Source organism: Gasterosteus aculeatus, chromosome 17, assembly GCF_964276395.1.
Source record: "Gasterosteus aculeatus chromosome 17, fGasAcu3.hap1.1, whole genome shotgun sequence".
Lineage (NCBI taxonomy): Eukaryota > Metazoa > Chordata > Actinopteri > Perciformes > Gasterosteidae > Gasterosteus > Gasterosteus aculeatus.
Genome location: NC_135705.1, coordinates 17,374,733 through 17,394,918, shown reverse-complemented (window position 1 = coordinate 17,394,918; position 20,186 = coordinate 17,374,733). Strand labels below are relative to the sequence as shown.

The window sequence follows — 20,186 nt, the reverse complement described above, 5'->3', positions numbered from 1 at the left end:
CTTTCCACAAAATCTCCCTTTAGCTGGTAGCACGCATGTGCATGTGCTTGTTCCTCGTCTCCTCACAATAAGCTTGCTCTGCAGCTGCAGGCTTGTTGGTTGAGAATCGGTCACTCCTCCAGACATTCCTCTTTTCTTGCATCTGTACAACCTACTTCACATATTGTTTGTTACACATTTCCTTTTTTTCTAGGGTTTTTTCTATACATCTCTTAAATAGGGTGAAACCCGGAGTGCCCTTCGCATCCATCCCATATTGTTATGGTTTACTCTGTTTTCCCCACATTTTCAGAGGTTATTTTATTTGTTCACATGTGGCTTTAGAACATAAGAGAAAGGACGCAATGCCCAATACTGTGAACTCAACCGAGAAGCTTCTACTGTATTAGAGGAATACAGCGCTCGATTGTTGAGGCTTATAACACCAGTTCACTTGCATTGTTTTATTTCTCTCGTGTTTGTACCACCAATATTGACTATGATTTTCCCTTTCACCCTTTTATAAAAAAAAACCCACAGATGTGTAATCCGGTCAAACACTTTCCACTGAGGGATTCTCAGTCCTTTTTCAAGTCCTGATATGAATAACTTCCAGGTTTGGTAAAACACCAGGAGTTACACCGACCACCCACACTTTTCCCAATATGAAAAACAACTCTTTCCCTGTGTCCTTATTTCCTCGCATCTTCTCCTCTAAACTGCTAGTCCACGATATATGTATACGTGGGACTCGTTACCAGAGGTATCAACGTACCACACGGATTGCAATTTAGATTTTCTACCAATTAAGAGTACAAAAATTTCATTTACCTAAATCCCTAAACCTATGGACACTTATTCACTTTCCCTAATTGTACAATTCAGTGTAAATATGTGCTTTTACTTTACATGTGATCAACATCAAACTTTTGAATTTAGTTTTCAATTCGGTGGTCTTATAATGACCTTATTCAGTCAATGGACAGAGGTGTATTCTGCAGTTGGCAACAATTCTTTTTAGATTTATCCAATTACAGACATTTTATTCATTTTGAACAAAAGGTTGTCTGCTTACCTATTTCTGTTGTGGGCCCTTGTTGTCAATGCTGAACCACGCCGCCGGTCCTTTCGGCTCGGTCCGAGAAAACGGACGTCTTTCTTTGTCCAGGTCAACCAATCCCGTCGGGGTCACCAAATTGAAAGATCGTGAACAAAATTGGAAGCCCGGTTGGGGACATCTGGAAGAATTCAGCCAAACGACTTCCCTCGTTCGGGCGGATTTATTTGTCAGATCACAGGTCAAGTATAAGCGCTGCGTTTGCAAAGGCAGGAGCAGTTCTGTCGGCCCGCAGGCCGGAAGAACAACTGACTAACATAAAGGAAAAACATTACATTTTGTTAGACATAAAAGAAAAGATTTCTATTGGCCCTAAACTGGCGTCGAGGAGGAGCAGGTCCTCTCGCCACAACACAAGATCCAATCACATGCAACGTGTGGTCTTCTAACATAATGTGAACATAACGAGCAAAGCGTGAGTGTTGTATGGCGCTTGATGTGTATCTAAATCTCATCCTTATCAGATCTGTGTCTGCCTGGTTGACACTTTCTGCTTTTCCTCTGGCCTTGCACTCCCTAAATGAGCACTGGGAAAACGTTTATGATTATCAGAGGATTTAGTGTGTTTTAGGTCAAGATCGGAATACACAGAAAAAATGATCACACAAAACACATCAACAAGTCCTTAAGTAGACCGTATCTATAAAAATAACTGGCATAAAACATCAATTTACTCATTTATGTGAAATGTCAGTTTACTTCCCAAAATAATATTGTCATTATATGTATCTCAGTGCAACAACAGCAACACATTCTAGGCATAAAGGCATAGTTGGAGAATTCAGTGTACTATTCATTGAGTCTTTATTGGCAAAAAAACAATGTTGCCACAGCATCAAAATACAAAAGTACACAATAGGATTATGCAATTTATATTCACAGTATTATAATTTAACATTCTAGTTTACTTTAATTGTCTGAAAGAGTTTCTCTACGCTGTGTAATTGTTGATTTGACGCTGATAAGTGGAGAGCAGAGTTGCTGTGGTCAGCGTGTGCTTTAAAAGTGGGCCATTATTCTTTCTCTCCTTCCATATCTACATCAAACCATTCGTAGTCAGTTTCCCTTCAACAATATTGTTTTCCTTCATGATGTTGGACGCATCAGTTCCAGTTCCTGAGGTATTGTGTGTAATAACAAAAACACGTATTCCAGTTGATTATGAGCAGTTACAAGGTTATTAAGGCATTGTTATTGGAACGTCGTGTCCTCGTTCGCGCAGGCGTCTAACACTCCTGCTGGTTTGGCTTGGAAAGTGGCGTAGCCGGGTTCTGGTATAGAAACATGTAAGAGTCACTCAGCAGCCTACGCACCAGCTCCGGAGCCTGGGAGTGGTTCGATCGAGCCAGCTCCTCCTCCGGCAGGTAGAGGAAGTCACCCAACTCGGGACAGGCGCGGACCACAGGAATGCTGTAGCCACTTGGGCCGTCACCTGTCAGAACGAGAAGGTTTAAGATCAGCTCCAGAGGAGATAAAGACCCTTCACAGGCGTCATAGTCAGCTTCATCCAACACGGTTTACGAGGCAGCCAGTATGCGGGAAAAAAAAAAAAAAGATGATACTTCTTGCTTAAGCTGAGAAACAAACTAATCATTCGAACAATTTGAAATCTATCGTACCACATCGGTCCGCCATGCTGTCAAAGAAGACCCAGGAGCGAGGGTCAGGGCCGAATTTGACAAAGGAGACATAGTGGCTGGTTTGAATGCAGAGCACAGCGAGCAGCTGCATCACGTGCCTCGGCACAGGAGACTCAGAGCGCGCTGGTACCGATAGAGCTTTGGGGGAGTGACCCTGCCGAGCGGGATGGCTGTGCACCTGAAAGAAAAGTGCGGAGTTTAGCGCGTCTCCGGGTGTTTGGTCAGCGAGACATCGGACATTCGGAAACGGCTTGCCGGCGTACCTGTGAGTTGCAGGTAGAGCAGTACTGTTTTATTCTCCCTGGCTGCAGCTTGCGATCTGGTAGACACTGAAGACACTCAAACGCTGCCGGATGCCCACAGATGAAGCATTCCCTTGGAGCTGTTGGGAAAAGAAGGTGATGTGTGAGCATATTTAGGCTTCTATAACGCTGTATTAAAAAAAAAAAAAAAAAGAAGAGACAGTATCTCACAGTTGTAAAGGAGATCCGTGATGTCCAGCTCCGTGGACGGAATTATGTGAGAAAACATCTTGTACTTGTTTCCAAACCTCGGCATCTGAACCATTAGACAGGAAGGCATCTGAGGGACAAACAGTGAAGGCACTACGTTACTGTGTGCAATACTCGATGAACCACTCTTTTCCTTGTTTTTACAGGAGGAAAGGCCAACCTCTTCAAACTTGAGGTCACCCGACAGGCAGGATGTGTCCAGCAGCTGTTGGACTGACGGCATCTGGCCCATTTGTTCTTTTTCCAGAAAGATCTGGAGGGTGTAGGCACCCTGACATGTTTCTTGTCCCGATCTAAAGAGAAAAACGGAATATCAGTAACTTTACGCATTGACTTAGGACTCTATTTTATACTGCGGGGGGGTTAAGATCCCACCTGAGCTTGATCAGTGGCTGCATGCAAAGCACCTTCTGAAAGAGGACCGTGATGAACTCCTCCGGGTCTGCAGATAAGCAGAGCAATCAGAAAAGCACAGAACATTAGCAGCAGGTAATGTTGCAATGACACAGAAAAGATGCTCCCAAAAAGTGTCGGCAACAATGCACGTGGCAAGACATGCACGGGTACCTTTCTCCTCGGTTCGGAACGTGTCGCAGCCGAGCTCTTTACGGAAATTCATCACACTCTCTGCAGGAACAAATCCTTGTCTGCAAAAAATACGTTAGCCGTCAGTAAGCAAACACAACAACTCACACACTGGGATACGCAATCTGGAGCAAAAACACACACCCTTTCACGTACAGGAAATATTTTAAGAATGTATACTTTGTGTTTAGCAGTGCACGAAGACTACCGGCATCGCTAAAAGGGAGCATTTCAGATTATGTAAGTTGACATGTTCCTTGTTTTGTTGTTTTTGTTGCACGCCGTTAGAGAAACAGCTCAGAAGGCGGCGTTTTACCTGCGCAGACGGTTCACTACTTTTCTTAACGTGCAGGTTATGGGTTTCTCCGTGTCAGCAGGTTTTTTCCAGATATTATCCAGGGTCATAGATGAGCCGAACAAACTGAAGACAGGAAAGCACATGTTTTATCAACTCTGGCCTTATCTGAATACAGTGCTCATTTGCTCGTACATGGCCTTCTCACAATAAAATGACTTGAGATAATGAGAGGAAATTCAATCTGAGCTGCTTTTGTACCAGCGAGCTCCTGGAGAATCAAATGCCCCCGGGGGGCTGTTGAGCTGGTTTTACCTGAAGAGAGTGGCATCGAGGTAACAGGAGTTGATGTGACCCTGAATGCCTTTCATTCGTCCCACTAACAAAGACAAGGCCTCCGATTCAGGGATAGGAGGCACATCCTCTTCTGGGTCCTCAAACTCAGGATCTGAGAAACGTCAAATAAACATAAAAAAAAGCAGATCTCAAAAGGGCGTTTAAACACATTATTTCCGCATTTAACTAGTTAGATTTTTATAAAATGTGGTGTTCTGCAGCAGCTTCTTATGGTGCGTAAAATGATCAAAATGGACAATCGCACTGATCTTTGTGAACACTGATTAACTTCCAAAGCAGGAAGTTCAGAGTTCAGATAAAAACACTGCCACAATCCAAGCATAGTTTCCGGAGCCGTTTAAATGAGTGTTCAAACAACACTCATCATGAGAGCGCATGTGTGAATCCTAAATGACACATGTTGAGAGGAATGAAAAACATCCATCACTGAAGGAACCGACTTTCCAGAACACTGGCTTGCTAACAGGGAAACTGCTCCGTGGATTATCTTGAGTAACAGGTTGATGAATTCTGCATAGAGTTTTTAAAGGTGTGTTTTCATTGCTGTTTGAGTGCCATCTAGTCCCATTGTATTGGAGGGGTCAGGAATGTCTTTCCTTGATATTTCCTCTTAAACTTCCATGACCATTTTGGGGTGAATTGCTACTTAAAGTCAAACTAAAACTTCATTTTATACGAGTAAAATGCAATACAGGTATTTTTATTATTTGAAAAACACATTTTAAATAGCTTGCATATGCATGCTCAAGGCATCCTGGGAGAACTGTCTAACCTGGAGGCTCGTCGGTGGGTTTGAGGTTCTCATTTCCTGTAGACAAGCTGACGAACCTGCGGTCAGGGTTGAGCTTTGTGACGGGAACAAACAAGGCCCTGCCCACTTTGCAGGTGAAGTACCTCTGGCCTCTGTACATCCCATCACAGCAGCTTTTAACCTCATAGTCCTGCAAAGAGGAAGACCAAGTCAGGAAGACGCCTTACGATAAAAGAAAATGCAAAATGAAAATTGTATTCACTCACCAATTCGATCCCTGCCCATTTGGCAGTCTTCCCTTCTGGCACCCCCAACCACTGGACGACCCCGTACACTGTGACCCCCGAGTTGGACACCACCTCCACCATGGAGCCCACCTCCAAAGACACATGTGCTGTGCTTAAACTTTGGCTCTGAATGGCACTCTTCGGGCGGTTTTCCCCGACTTGTCGCGGACGAGATCCTGCGACCGGCATGGAATGAGAGCGCGTCACCACTTTTCTGTTGGGACCTGCGAGGAGACGTGGAAGCCGGTGGTTAGAAGTCATAAGACCTTTGACTTTGTCACATGCTGCGCCATCAGATTCACCTGAGGCTAAATCAGCACAGGTCTCCATGCGAGGTATGTAGACCGCACCGAGATCACAGAGCGCCAAAGCGCCACATCATGTGATAAACCTGCGGTTTCACATATCACAGCAGCAGGACAAGTTATTCCAGTTGTCTACCGCTCCTTTTATGCCCCTTTTGGAGTCACTAGCCTCCCGAAACATTTCACTAGCAGGATCAGATTCTCTGATAGGGGCACTTTTTTTTTTTTTTTTAAACATCGGACAAGTGTCAGACGTCACCACCGAGCATCTCGTGGTGAAGAAGCGGCACACGTCGACTTTGATCCCTTTACTTACCCCCAGACAGGCCATCTCTCCATCGCAATCCCTGCTGAACGGAGTAAGACGGGACCACCTGGATGATGTCTGCTGCACTGAACAAAGGAGCAGGTTCCTTGGATGACAAATCAGGATCATGGTCCTAAAAAAGGAAAGACAAACACAAACATTAGCGCTTGTGCACACAGAACACAGATAAACTCACACTTTTGATGCTCCACGCGAATACAATCTGACAAACTACTTTACCCACCACGAACTCCACCTCAAAGCCGAGCATGCGCAGGTCCTCCTTGTCCTCGTCCTTCCTCCCAATTTCCATCAGGTTCCTCACCAGCGCTTGGTAGTGTCCCTTCTTGTACTTCACCACCACCTGGTCCCCCTGAGCCAGCTCGCACACGGCGGAGAACAGCGGCGCGTTGCGCAGCAGCTCCACGCGTCTCTTCGCCGAGGAGACGAAGAGCAGCAGCTGCGCCTGGCGGCGGGTCAGCGGGTGCGTGTCCTCCCTCCTCACGACGCACCCGCCCCGGGGGCTCCCCGCGGCGGCGCCCCCGCTGTACAGCGCGCCGGTCAGCTGCCCGCACGGCGTCTCCGCGTCCACGCGGCCGACGCCGCCTTGGCTGAAGCCCTTGCGAGACTTGCCGCGGAGCACGAGGAAGAACTTCTCCCTGGCCGCGGCTTTGGGGTCCATGTGTGGGGTTCCGCGCGGGTACCGGCCGTGGAGCCTCTTCACGGTGACGTCACGTGGGAATAAAGGCTACAAAAGTGGGGAGAATATATATTCCCCGTTCAAATCGTACTCAAGTTGCATTCAAAGTTATACAAGTAAATTAACTCGGCTAAAATTGTAAAATGATGAATAACAGATTTAAAAAAGACTTTAGTCAACAAAACAAACCAACCTTGATCGTAACGTTACTCGTAAACTATTACATTTCCATAGAATCCAAGACAAATAAACATCTGGTTTACTTACGAGTGTAATTGTCGGGGGAAATGACTCCGCGACGCCGAAATGTTTCAAAACAAAAGCAGGCGTTTCCCCAGTTAGCGCATCTCGCCCTGCAGGTTATTAGTGAACAGAGGAAACAACCAGAGACCGTTTAAATATTGACCTGCAAACCTCCGACAACGCCCACACAACTGCAGCTCACAACTTCCACGCCCCGACTATCTTGCAACGAGATGCATGAATAGGCTACATTAGATTAAAAAGATTTGTTAAGGATAGATCTAAATATGTAGAAACAAAACACAGTATTGCCCGTTCATGTGACCACTGGGGACAGTTGTTGCACAGAAAGCCTCCAGCAATCTCAAACTGTGTGCAACAAGCTGCTCAGATGAACCCAAAAGAGAAATGCATATAGTTTAGATAGTCGTGGCGTTACTTTAATGAGACATAAGATGCCTGGGCCGTCTATATCATGACCTTTGACCCTTGTCTTCTGGGATGATTTGAGATAAACCACAAATCTCTATTGCAGCTTCATTTTCAGAATAAGACAACTTGTGAGAGAGACCACAACAAGTCTGGGACGGTTTCTTTAGAGTTCGACGATAACCTTGAACTATTACTGCAAATAAAAGTCAGCAGGTAGTACGTTTTGAGTGACACGTTTTTCTGCATTCAGGCTTAACACATGGGACATACCAGACCTGGTATGCATGACAGGCAGTATCTTGATGGCACATCAGCTTCGCTCAACCGCCATCATTTTCAGCATGCGGTCAAGTTCGTAAATCCTTCCCCAGATATCCATCACAAATCCATTGCAATACATCAGTTTGTCCAAGCATAATGATGATGATTTTATTCCTCTGATCAGTTAAGAGACTTGTGAATAGAAAAGACAGTCGTCTTTAATAAAAAGTACATGTTGGATGACTGCTCTCTGCTGGCTGGCAGTCACATAACATCAAACACAGGAGAACAGGAGCAATAAACAGAAGCTCATCCAGATTCACTATATGCTCGTTGAATATTTCTCACAATAAGAGTTCATAAAACATCAGATAATTAAGGGGTTATGGGAGTAATTATGTCGTTATCCCTCTGGATTCCCTGGAAGACAGCGTTCATCTTCACTCTGCCTTTTTCAAACTGCACACTCTCTTCTGGAAACTCAGCTGATGAGGGAGAGTGAGGAAAGTAGGAAATTACTAATTCAAAAACAAAAAGACCACAAGGGGCAAAAGGTCAACTTACGGTAATCAAGACGTCTGCTTCCCTGACGATTAGAGTGGAGTCTTCCCAGGGAGAGGCTTTCATTTCTCTCTTTGTTGAGGGACAGTGCTCTAATCAACACCTAAAGCACAACAAAAGTCAAACTTGTAAAATGCTTTTATATAAACAATCCTAACTTCTTCCATGGAATCAGAATCCAAACATTTATGATGTAAAGTTGTCAAACCTGGGTTACAACACTCAAACTCTGGCGTCCACCTGAACTGCTTAGTGCCGTGTAGAGCCCACATTTATGCCTCGCTGGCACCACTATTGTGGGCATGAGGGGTGTTTGGGGCCTCGCTCCTGGTTGCACTGGGTTTTTCTATAGTACAAATAAAATAAAAAATCTGCGAGACATACCTGTAAGGAAAATACTCTGTAAACGGGGGAGATTTCTAATGCTACCTGATTGGATGAGCGTCGCCCTGGCGTTTTGTCTGGCCAGTAGAAGTCAAGGATGAGGCCGTTGAGAATGACGCCAGACACAGTCATGAGCCTGCTGCCGAATGGCGTGCTCAAGGAGCTGAGATCACAAAGACACAAGATAAAAGATAGCGGAATGTCAGTGTGCGCAGAGCAGCACGTACCACACCCATCGCATAGATAGCAACCTCGCACCATCACCTTGCAATTGACACCATGAGTCCATCTGGCCCCATGACTACTACTTGTCCAGCCATCAGCTCGGTTCGTAGGGAGTGGAGCTCGGGTGGATAGGTATGCGAGGAATTGACCCCCTGATGAAGCACTCTAGCTTGAGTCATACTTCTTGATAGAACGGAGAAAGTTATGAGTGACGATTGCTGAATTGTTAACAGTCAAGCCACAGAAAAGCCATTTTTAGACTTAATTATTTCAGAAAAATGCTGACTATTCTTTCCTTCAATACATGACAGTGTGAGAATGTGACGGTTTTAGTTGTCCAACATAACGGAAAATCGCTGTGTTTTTGACATGTCCTCTGTAATTTTCTAATACTCTGGACATTTTATAAGCAAATGTTTTACTTGCAGCACTACTTGCACGAGTGACTCAAAAATGTAATTTACCTCAGCAAATCAGAGAGCAGCTCAGTCACAGAAGAGTTAAGTGAAGCGTCTCCCAAACCTCTGGCTTTAGCTAACGCTCCTTTCACAGCCTTAACAGGGACAAACAATTACAATGACGGAGATCGATCATTTCCGCCACGCAATAACACGGTGCATCAAAGAGCATCGCGATATGCAAGCGCTGCATTCCAGTACCTCAGCAATCCAGTGGTGCGTTTGATTTTCTGTGTCATTGTTCCCGTTGAGTTCAAGGCCCTCCAACAGTTTGAGCGCAGATATCAACGCTGCACCAGCAGAGGAAGGAGGAGGAACTTGGATAACAAATTCTAAGACAAGATCAACAAAATATCGATGAAGGTATCAAGAATGCGTACACGTTCAGGCAGTCTATTGCTGCAGAACGCTTTGTCTTTACCATTGTACAGGCCTTCCAACGGCTGCCCGACTTCTACACTGTAGTTACTGATGTCGTCCCTGCTCAGGACCCCTCCGTTTGTTTGCACCTTGGAATGAAAAAGTCACCGACAATGGCAGTCGCTGAAGATTAAAAGCTTCATCATCATCATCAAATTGCTCACAAAACAGGAACCCGTTTGATGTCATTTACCTCGTCCTCCATCTCCAGTGAGAAGTTACCGTCATAGAAGTTGGACAGACCACCCCGAAGGACAGCAGCCAGACTGGACATCCTCAGAAAGGACCCAGGAAGAAGAGGTCGGCCACCTGGAAGGAACGTGTCCCTGAAACGTTGGGACAGGTGCTCGCCCTGTACCTTTGATATGGCCTCAGCTGTTTTAGATACACAAATGAGTCACATGCCGCTTTTGTCGTTACCCCGGACACGCCACCGTGTTATATTGAGAGTAATGTGGTTAGTTGAGAAAATAAGAGGGACGGTTTGACTCACCAAGACTGAAAGACACATTGAAACCTTCTTCGGCGACAGCGGCGGCTCTGGTGACCACATCCTCCCATAATAGACTGCAGTGATTTTGTGGTAAGATATCCGATTGAGGGACATGAATACAGGGACCAAAACATGAAGATGAGAAACTCGTTTACCTCCCATACAAGCTGTGAGCATGGTGTAACCCTCTGAGGAGACCTGGCACCCCCACTCGCAGTCCTGCCTAAAAGGGTGAAGTAAAAGTATACACAATATAAAATAAAGTGATTACATGGTGGTCAACCCCCCCCATCTTTACATTACCTTTAGTCCAGAGACATTTTGCAGCATCACCTCCTTAAGTGCCTTAGGTGCAGTTCCCTGAAAATCAATCACCCTGGTTTCCTTCCTGTGGAGGTCGTGTACCAGCATCACCCCACCTCTACAGACAGAGGACGAGCAAAGGAGGAATTTGCAACCGGACACGTTTGCGTACATTTCCCAACACGCGTGTCAGCAATAAGTCGGTCACGTACCCACCAACACCCGACACATGTGGATGCACAACACCCAAACACAGGGCGGCCGTGACGGCCGCGTCCACACTGGATCCACCGTCATTGAGGACCGTCTGGCCGAGGGAAGTGCAGCGCACGTGATCAGAAACCACCACACCTTCTACGAACACCTGAGGAATAACTGCCGTGAGGATGAGGAAAAGTTGTGCGTTCTATATGACAAAACACCAACTTACACCCAGGAAGACATGCAGGATCAAAGCAACGGTGACTCCAATGGCAAAGGTGATAGATGCAGCACAGAGGGGGAGGACAGTGTCCCGACTGGAGGAGTCCTTGTCCGTCTCTTTGAGGTCCGACAGGCTACGGTCAAACAAATTTGGGCTACCAGAGGCCAGCTGTTTCAGAGGGACGTCCCTTGGAAGATGGCTGAGGTCTGTGTCAGCGGCAACAAAACAATATTCAAACCTTCACTACAGAAGAAATGTTTTTTTGTTTGCATTTAATAATTGCAGACAACCCTGGGAGCCCGTTTTCTCCTTTGACCTCTAAACAGATGATTTACACGCAGTGTTGCAAATTAGCAACGTGTCATGTATAGATCAAGGGACCGAGCCAGCAGAATATTTTGAGCGGAGAGGTAGGAATGTCAAATATTTCTGCTGCATGTGTCCTCTCACCACGTTTTTGATTCTCATCACAGGTGACGTCTATTGAGCCGTCAGCCAAATGAGAGGAACCAGAAAAACTGTTGTAACTGCACGTTAACTGCTTGTTAAGTTTTGTGTCAGGAGAACTTGCCATCCTCATTGTCCACACAAGCACAGATTAAATCAGCTCACGAACAGTTGTTTGAGTGTCTACTGATTGTAGAAGTCTGTAAACTGAGCTCCTCTTTGAGCCAACTATGTAATCGAACACAGCAGGTGCAATTACCTCCCAACCAATGAGATGTCAACCTTTGCACCTGTCAAAGGGTGAGCCATTCACTGGCATTTGGTCATTAGAATAATACAAAAAATAAAGTAAAGCAAACTGAAAAGTACATATTTTTATTGTAGTATAAAAACAGTTTGAAACTACACACATAAAGCTAAATAATGGATAATATTTTATCCAAAACGCTCAAAGATGCATTTTACAGAGGCAGCACTCATCCACATGCACGCAAACATGAAAACGTAGTGATTTTCATTTCAACATTCTTATACAGTACAAGTGTATATCTATATATTATATAGCTGCCTGCTGTTACGTTGTGGTGATTGGTTACATCTAGAACAGTTGCAGTTTTACAACCGGAGCCTCAGTGGCTGAGGTTGCGCTGTCCCGGCTGTTGGAGGTGGAAGGATTGATGTTGGACTCCTTGGCGAACGCGGTTCTGGCGCTGAATGGCGTTACGAGACATGTGGTGTGGGTCTGCCCAGGTTTTAGCCTTCTGCATGCTGGTTAACTGGGTCACTTCTAACACAGCTTTAGGCTGGGAAACAGAGCCTGTGATGATGCTGCTGCTGCTGCTGGTTTCCACTGTGTGCTCTGGATCCAAGACGCTGGAGGGAAACAAAAGAAAGAATGGCAATCCAATATCCCGCGCTAATGTAGTCTTTTAATACCTCATGCTCCCTCACCTGATGTCACTTTCCATGTTTGCAACCGTGGCTCCTTGAGCAGCAGTGTTTGATGACTGTGTTTCAGGCGTCAGCTTTGCACACTGGTTCTCAGCTGAACCTGCCTCTGTGGAAACCACAACACAAAAACAAATAACACGTGAAATATTGAAGGGAAAAAAGAAATGCATTTTACAACATTACATATTAATGTTAAGAAAATGTTTGGCGTTTTTAGCTTAAAAATGGTCCCCATTGTCTAACATTACAGTGCATTTGACGGTACCATGTAGTTTGGTGCACAGCAATAGGTTCATGTGAAATGATTATGCATAAAATCAGCTCATGATTCAAGGATATAGTTTAAAATGTGAAAATGACACGCGGCATAATGACTGACCTGGATGACTCACAACAAGCCAGCCTTCTTCCACCGCTTCACCAGACTTTACATCTTCGGGGGCCTCCTCTTGTCCGCCAAAAAGCAGACGGGTGATCGTTTTCAACATTGCTCTTTTCTCTCCGTCCTCCCTTCAAGCTTTGATCTGAACTCCTCCACGTCTTTTTCCAGCAGAACGTCGTTCTCTGCTAAAGACAAGCGAAATGCTGCTCATAGAGACATGTGCATGTTCACCCCCCCCCCCTTTGACTGTTTGGTGAGTGAAGCAAAGAGTACTTTCCTCCATTATCCTTTTTCAAAATTCAAACAATCCGGGTCAGCTGACTGAGATATCCAATCACAATTGATTTTGATACAGTGATTTGAATAATGATGCCCACTCCCCAAGAATATCATTGTTAGGGTCCATCTGTCCACAGATACATGGGGGAGGGGCTGCTTTTCTCAAGCATCTTGTAAGTGCAAAGCCGAGTCTGCACCTTTCATTGGCCGAGGGGGGGGGGGGGGGGGGGGTCCACGTTGAGCCACTCAACTTAATTCATAATTCACAGTGCACATTAACTGCAATGGTGTTATGCTTATACTGTGTGCTGCCACTCCCTTTTACCCGATGAGGTACACGTCGCAGACAGAAATGGGATAAATAATAAGATTACAAATACTTCTGAAGCCACAGAGATGAAGTCTCCGATGCATCAAACGTGTCTCATTCACGCAATTCGGCAGAAATGTTGTTGTTGTTTTTTAGACTTCATGTCTTCGGGTGACCGAGTCCTCTGTCGTTAGCAGTGAAATGACGCCGTGCGCCTTCGATGGCTGCAACCAAACGAACCCGAGACACCCGATGAGCGGCTGCACCAAACGGGACATCTCGTGTTGGAATAACGCAACACAATGTGTCTCTATTATGAAACGTTTTTGCGGGGCACCGATGTTATATTGTATTGTCTGACGCAGTGCGTGGGGGTCTGTGTGAATGGATTGTAGCGTGCGCTTACCTGCCGTCAGTGTTCCTCAGATTCAGACGCAAAGCATCGTTTCGATTTGCCAAGTTTAACGTTAATTGTCTTTGCCGAACAAGAAGACCGTTGTCCTATTATTTCAAATCAGCGACCGATCGTCAACACCAGGAGACCCGCCCCGTGACCCGCCTCCTCCTCCTCCTACGAGCGACCCACCAATCAGACACCACGATGCGTCGCGCATGCGCATCAGTCCGACATTTAAACGTAACCCAACTGTTTGAAGAGAAGCTGCAACGCAGGCACTGACATTGCTCCTCCCGACCCATTAACCACCTCAGTTGAAGAAACATCAGATGTTTGAATATGCATTGGGCGTGCACGTGTTCTATTGCCCTGCATCCACGGGGCAGCACGATAAAGTTACAGCGGTGACTCGTTGTCTCCCTCTAGTGGCTTGATCAACCTCAACGATGGAAAGCTCCTCTGTTATTAATCAATGCAACGCAGGCCTCCTGTGAGAGCTTGAGTTACATCTAACTCTTTGCACTTCAGTTTGTATTACTAACGCTCTGCGGGAGAGTCTTATAACGTTGCCACGGCCTGACACTCAAATTCAACACCCCAACAAAAGACACCGCAAAGAAAGAAGTCTGTGTGAACCACTTTTAATTGGTTTCTGCATATTTGTCGTTTGGAGAGAGAATGAGAGATAAACTTTGTGTCTTTGGGCTGGTGGGCAAAACTTAAGTATGGAGACACAAGAAAAGCAACAGGAGAAAGATACACCTTTTTGGTTTTAGCATTGCAGCCATAGTAAATATCACAGAGCGGCCTTTTTCTGACCTGATATAGAAAACTGTGGGTTCGGTCTTTATGGGGGATCTCCTTAGGAACCCTAGCAGGATCCATTTCAGGGTGTCTGTTTAATATGGATGGATGTGATGATGTGTGCCGAATGTTGTCTTCCATCATTTTGATGCTCTGACAAATTACAAATTAAAAGTGTATACTGCTATTTTAGCTCTTAGCATGCACACTGCTAAGGATTTCTCATATTCCTGGTAGACACATTCGAAAACAGGTTAATACAATGACTCAGTCCCGTGTACAGTTGCATCCTCTACAACATGATTTCAATGTTGATGATATTTAATCTTTATGAAATATCTCATCTGACTATGATAATTATTTAACTCCCACAGCACATTGCAGTTGAGTTGCAGACATTTCGATGTCCATTCGCCTTGGCCAGGTTGTGGCATCCCTCCGTTTCTTCCAGAAGGTGGTGCAGTTACTCTACTGATGATGTATGAACGTGTAGCTTTTCTTTAACGTATTTTATTAGATAACACGCGGCAGGTCTGCTGACTACCTCGATCTTAATATTGATTCTTATTGCCACCACAACTATGTGAATGAAAACTACACTTGTGCAAGTTGTGCGCACATTCATTACGTAACAACGTTTGGACCGCGCGTCGAAATTCCCCTAATGCAGGAAACAGTGGCGCTGCCACCGAAGTTACACGGTCGTGCACGCTGCAGGCGAACAGGACTTGGGTACTATCTACTCTCCGGGACTGCAGGGGTCCGTGTTTCTCTGTGCACTCTGGTGCAGCGCACTGTTAGATTGGGTTCCAGGCGCGCGTCTGTGCCCTTATGGGTGCTGCAGCGCTTAATCCACGCAAGTGCGCAACGACGTGCGCTGTTCCCTAAACATCTGCACAAGCGGTCGTTTGCTCTGCGTAAATATAAGTCGCTGCTGGTCCGGTGAACGCGACGGGCTCGTGTTTTTGTTGTTGTTGTTGTTGTGGTTGTTGAGCGCGCGGGGGCATAGACTCCACCGGGCGCACTTGATGCGGAGGGTGGAGGCTGTGGGGGGAGTGGGGAGGGGCCCTCGGGGTGAGCACACCCCTACCGCCTGTGTCAGAGTATTTCAGAACAGAGGCCAGTATTTAGTCACTGCATGAAAGCTGCACACACACACACGCACGCACACACACACACTTGTCTGCGCAAGTCTTCTCTAACTTGTGGACTATAGGAAGATATTTTTCTGTTTCCTTTGGATCCGAGGACCAAGATTTGACTTTTTTTTTTCTTGCAGAAACCGTGCGTCGTGACCACAGGATACTTTTACGCACAGTTATTTAACCCTCACACGGACAATGCCTCGATCTTTCTTGGTCAAACAGTACTTCGCGAAACAAAAGCCGAACTACAGTGAACTGGAATGTCAGAATGGTGAGTTGTGAATATTCCTTTTTTGTGTTTTCTTTTGGTGTGAATTATGAAAGCTCAATTATTAATACTGGTACCCAGATCGCATGTTGTCTCCGTAGAGTAGTTGCAAGTTTAGTTTAATGTACACCTTGAAATGAAACCTGTTCAGCTTTTTGCGCCTGGTTCGGCGGCATGTCGGGGCCCGTTAGACGCACTCCCCCCCCGTTCTGCAACCAGACAGAGCTCCATTCATGTTACAAGCTCTTGTGAATACGTGGGAGGAAATGGCCTCCCCATGGCTCCAACTTTACACTCAGTAAATGCTGAGAAAAACACAAATGAATAATTTCAACCAGGACCGACCGCAAAGTTGGACCCAATTCACACGCTGAACTGATCTGCTCTGTTTCTCTGCCACTCCATTAAATACCATTGAACCTGTTGTGTACCGGCTGGAGGCTTGAACCATCCTCACCCTTCTCTCTCCCTCAGACATGTCACTGGAGAGGTATTCTCTGGCTGAGCTCTCATCAGGGGTCAACACCTCTACTGCCACCTGCTTCACAACAGGTCTGGTGTGGAACCTGAGCGTCCTGCCCACCCTCTACCTGCCCACCTCCCAAACGGAGCCCTGCGTGGCCCCGGGCCCCCTGGACCTCAGCTCCCCCTCCAGCCTCAGCAGCAGCGCCAGCAGCTGTGGAGAGGAGGACGAGGGACGCACGTCGGACCCCCCCAGCCCCGAACCCGTACACACGTACGGCCCTCGTCAGCGGATGAAATGCACCGGCGTCATGCCTCACATCAGTCCCCCCGAGGAGGAGGAGGAGGAGGAGGAAGAGGAGGAGAGGGAGGCCCCCGTCACAGCGGCCCGGCCAGCCTTCCTCTGCAAACACTGCCCCAAAGAGTACACCAGCCTCGGGGCCCTGAAGATGCACATCCGCTCACACACCCTGCCCTGCGTGTGCACCACGTGCGGGAAGGCTTTCTCCAGGCCGTGGCTGCTGCGCGGCCACATCCGCACACACACAGGTAAGACATTTCTCTGCAACGTAACAACCCCCCTCACTGCCCCCATCGGCTTAATTTCCACTTTATTGCTCATTCTCAGGCAAAGAAATCAATCTAGGTGTTGCCGTAAAGCTGTAAATCTCCATTGGAGGGGTTGACATTGTCTTCATCAGTTGGGCTGTGATGTGAGGGAGAATGATATCCATGACAATCAGGTTGATGAGCTCAACACTTGATCAGCAGACACATTATCTCACAGGGAAGCCCTCGGTAGACCCTGCACTCATTGATTCCCCCATTGTCTTTAATGTCCCAGCAACAATGGCTCGTCAGCTAATTCTCTTATCACGGCTGCTGGGGAAGGCAGCCGATTGGGTGACAAAGGGTTTAAAGAATGCCCGAAGGCTCTCCGCTATCACAGAGCACTTTGTACCTGCAGCAACTTGTTAGCGTGCTAATCTCATTTTGGCTCTGATTGAATCATGCTAATGCAGTCAGGCTCTGACCCGTCCGGCCCACCATGTGCTTCTTCATTATCCTCAGAATGTTTTTGTGTGTTTGTGCGTGAGGTGTTGATGGGGCGGCGGGGGGTGGTGGGTGGGGGCGGCTCTTGTGAACTCAGACATGCCGATTGTTGTGCTAGTCGAGTTATATGACGTGTGCTTTTCACCCCTTCTTTGTCCAGGTGAGCGGCCGTTCTCCTGCCCCCACTGCAACAGGGCCTTTGCCGACCGCTCAAACCTGCGAGCTCATCTGCAGACCCACGCCGAGGTGAAGAAGTACCAGTGTGGCGTCTGCTCTCGCACCTTCAGTCGCATGTCGCTGCTGCAGAAACACAGCTCCTCCGGGTGCTGCTCCTCCGCAGTGTGAAACCCAGCAGAGCGAGAGAGAGAGGGAAAGAGAGAGAGAGAGAGAGAGAGAGAGACATAGGGTACCCTGGTCAGAGCTCAGGGAGGAGCTAGTGGCCGCCGAGAGTGGGGCGACCCAAGCCCAGCTGGCCTGTTGACGACTTGTTGGGCCGCTAAGAGCATGACGTGGCCTTCTTTAAGAGCGCCGGAGGGACTGGAGCCACATTATGGATCTGACTTTACCAGGCGTTTAGCTTTTCTGCTCTGTTAAAAAAAAAAAAAAACATCCACGGAGCTCTTTTTTTTTTTTTCCTTCTCCCCAATCTATTGGTCTTGAGGCCAGACCAATTCTGAACTGAGTAATGCCAAGACTCTCTTGATATCTGCACCCTTTGTTGCCATTGTGCCCATTGCAAAGACCAAATATGTAGAGACCTCATTGGGGTACGAGGTGCTCTTTCCTGTCTCCGTCCCGGTTCCGGCCAGCTCAAGATCATAGACTAGACACAGCTGCTGAGAGGTAGGGGTGCGTGGGTGGAATAAATCTCTCAGCGTGCCTCAAAACACACACACACGCACACACACACACACAAAACACACAAAAGCAAATGCACACACAGCTGTCCCTGGTACTGTGGTGTAGATAGACGAGGTGCTAACAGGTGCTACAGCCATGACCTTGCTGGCTGATAGCAGGTGACTTCCACTGCCCTTGGTTTGCTTGAGGAACAAAAGAGGATGCGTGTCATCGCGAAAGAATGGCAGTTAGTCTTTATTCCCCAGTGAGGTTCATTTTAAGCCTCTATTTTGTCTACATCCACGCCATGTCTTTAATCTGATGATTGTCAGAGATAGGAAAAGCCATGCTGTCTGTTATTTTCCACTTTGCAGCACTGTGCATCGTGGGTTTTAACGCAAGCCATGCACTCGAAGTTACCACAGTGTTAATAATACCAGCCAAAGCCATATTTTGTGACCATAATGAATTTGTGCCTTGAATTTTATTACTTTTGAAACCAAAAATGTGCCTTTTTTACCTCAGTATTTGTGGGTTTGAAATAAACGTTGAATGCAGTATTAGTAGAAAATAGCGCCAAACAATTTGAATTGCAAGAAGGCTGGGACCAAAGATTTGTAAGGTTTACACCATGGAGACATGGTCGACTAATATGAGATCAGAAACCTGTCAATGGACAGCACAAAGATGCATTTTTAACTTAACCTAAGCATTTTATGGCAGTGTTTATAGTGCAATGTGCAGATAATGTGTTATTTTGTACTATGCTTGTTTCTTCACTCCTATTTCTTATGTTGTAACTGATACATTTTCATTCAATAAAGTAATTTATGTTTATTAAAACCTGCTCTCATATACTTTATCATAAAAAATCCAACCTTGTTCAGATTAATCTCTTTCATATAATGTGGAAAAGGGCACCGTTGGTTATAAAAGGTCTGTTTGATCATTAACCGGGAGGTTTCTGACTGACGTCTGGATATTAGGTGTGGAGAATGAACTCACCATTGTTGTGAAACTGAATTTCAGAGGTGCAGGTGAGCACACTGTGTGATGGACGGGGACAACTGGCTGCACCTGCTCCCAGTTTGCACCTGCCATCTACTTCGCACTGTGCAAACACGGCTCGATATGAGAACGTGTGTTAGCGTGTGCCGTTAAAAGAGAACTTGCATGAAAGTCAACTTCTGTTTTCATCTGTTTGTTTAATATGAGCTTACAGGTGCTAACTATGGCTCTTTAAATGTCCTAAAGGTGGAACTCTAGTGGGCCATATCGAGTGTGTGTGTGTGTGTGTGTGTGTGTGTGTGTGTGTGTGTATATCATTTTTTTCCAAAGGGAGAGTATAACCTTCTCGCCTAGACAGTGAGTCACAGTCTGCACAATCCAGAGCTGGTAAGTTCTCATGGCTCCTCTGCTTTCACTCCATAAGTCAGGCCGCCATAGTTTATCAGTGAGTCGGTGTGCGTGGGCCAGTACAGAGCGAGGCGAGATCTTCCACGGCACGGCTCCTTGTTTCCCACTGAGTCAGGGGAATACGCTCCCAGCTCCCAGCCAGGACCATCATTTGCAGCATGTAGCACTGACTCACCTCACACGCTTAGCACTTCAATCTAAACCACTCGTATGTCTGTTCCCAAATACCAACCAGGTCAAATGCTGTTGAATGAAAGGGATATTGAAGTCTCACCTGCTGGAGGTTAGGACTAAGGACTATTTCGATGATGTGGTGGGGGTCTAAACAAGTCCTGCGTTAAAACTTTATTCTCAAGTTGGCTTGGTGAGGACATTTTCGGACGATTTTCATCC

At 46.4% G+C, this 20,186-nt stretch overlaps 3 protein-coding genes across 3 annotated transcripts; 1 reads left to right on the top strand and 2 right to left on the bottom strand.

The window, feature by feature from the left end:
- Positions 1-1,886: 1,886 nt before the first annotated feature.
- cyld2 (cylindromatosis (turban tumor syndrome) 2) lies at positions 1,887-7,234 on the bottom strand. Its single transcript, XM_040204226.2, has 14 exons — positions 7,103-7,234; positions 6,380-6,883; positions 6,145-6,268; positions 5,503-5,747; positions 5,258-5,426; positions 4,444-4,576; positions 4,150-4,254; positions 3,816-3,895; positions 3,624-3,690; positions 3,409-3,541; positions 3,210-3,318; positions 3,000-3,118; positions 2,716-2,914; positions 1,887-2,528 (listed from the first exon to the last, which is right to left on the bottom strand). Exons 2-14 carry the CDS (start codon positions 6,815-6,817, stop codon positions 2,323-2,325), a joined length of 2,127 nt encoding a protein of 708 aa, XP_040060160.2. The 5' UTR covers positions 6,818-6,883; positions 7,103-7,234; the 3' UTR covers positions 1,887-2,322.
- A 679-nt stretch (positions 7,235-7,913) lies between these two features.
- LOC144388893 (glutathione hydrolase 7-like) lies at positions 7,914-14,013 on the bottom strand. Its single transcript, XM_078091628.1, has 18 exons — positions 13,815-14,013; positions 12,817-13,004; positions 12,438-12,543; positions 11,490-12,359; positions 11,046-11,245; positions 10,828-10,979; positions 10,616-10,733; positions 10,468-10,535; positions 10,313-10,386; positions 10,013-10,194; positions 9,821-9,908; positions 9,601-9,731; positions 9,406-9,494; positions 8,981-9,124; positions 8,762-8,879; positions 8,541-8,678; positions 8,336-8,435; positions 7,914-8,256 (listed from the first exon to the last, which is right to left on the bottom strand). The coding sequence occupies exons 4-18, from the start codon at positions 11,617-11,619 to the stop codon at positions 8,147-8,149; spliced, it is 1,842 nt and encodes a 613-aa protein (XP_077947754.1). The 5' UTR covers positions 11,620-12,359; positions 12,438-12,543; positions 12,817-13,004; positions 13,815-14,013; the 3' UTR covers positions 7,914-8,146.
- A 423-nt stretch (positions 14,014-14,436) lies between these two features.
- Positions 14,437-19,220, top strand: snai1a (snail family zinc finger 1a). The gene is made up of 3 exons (XM_040204228.2): positions 14,437-16,025; positions 16,497-17,033; positions 17,698-19,220. The coding sequence occupies exons 1-3, from the start codon at positions 15,950-15,952 to the stop codon at positions 17,880-17,882; spliced, it is 798 nt and encodes a 265-aa protein (XP_040060162.2). The 5' UTR covers positions 14,437-15,949; the 3' UTR covers positions 17,883-19,220.
- Positions 19,221-20,186: the final 966 nt, after the last annotated feature.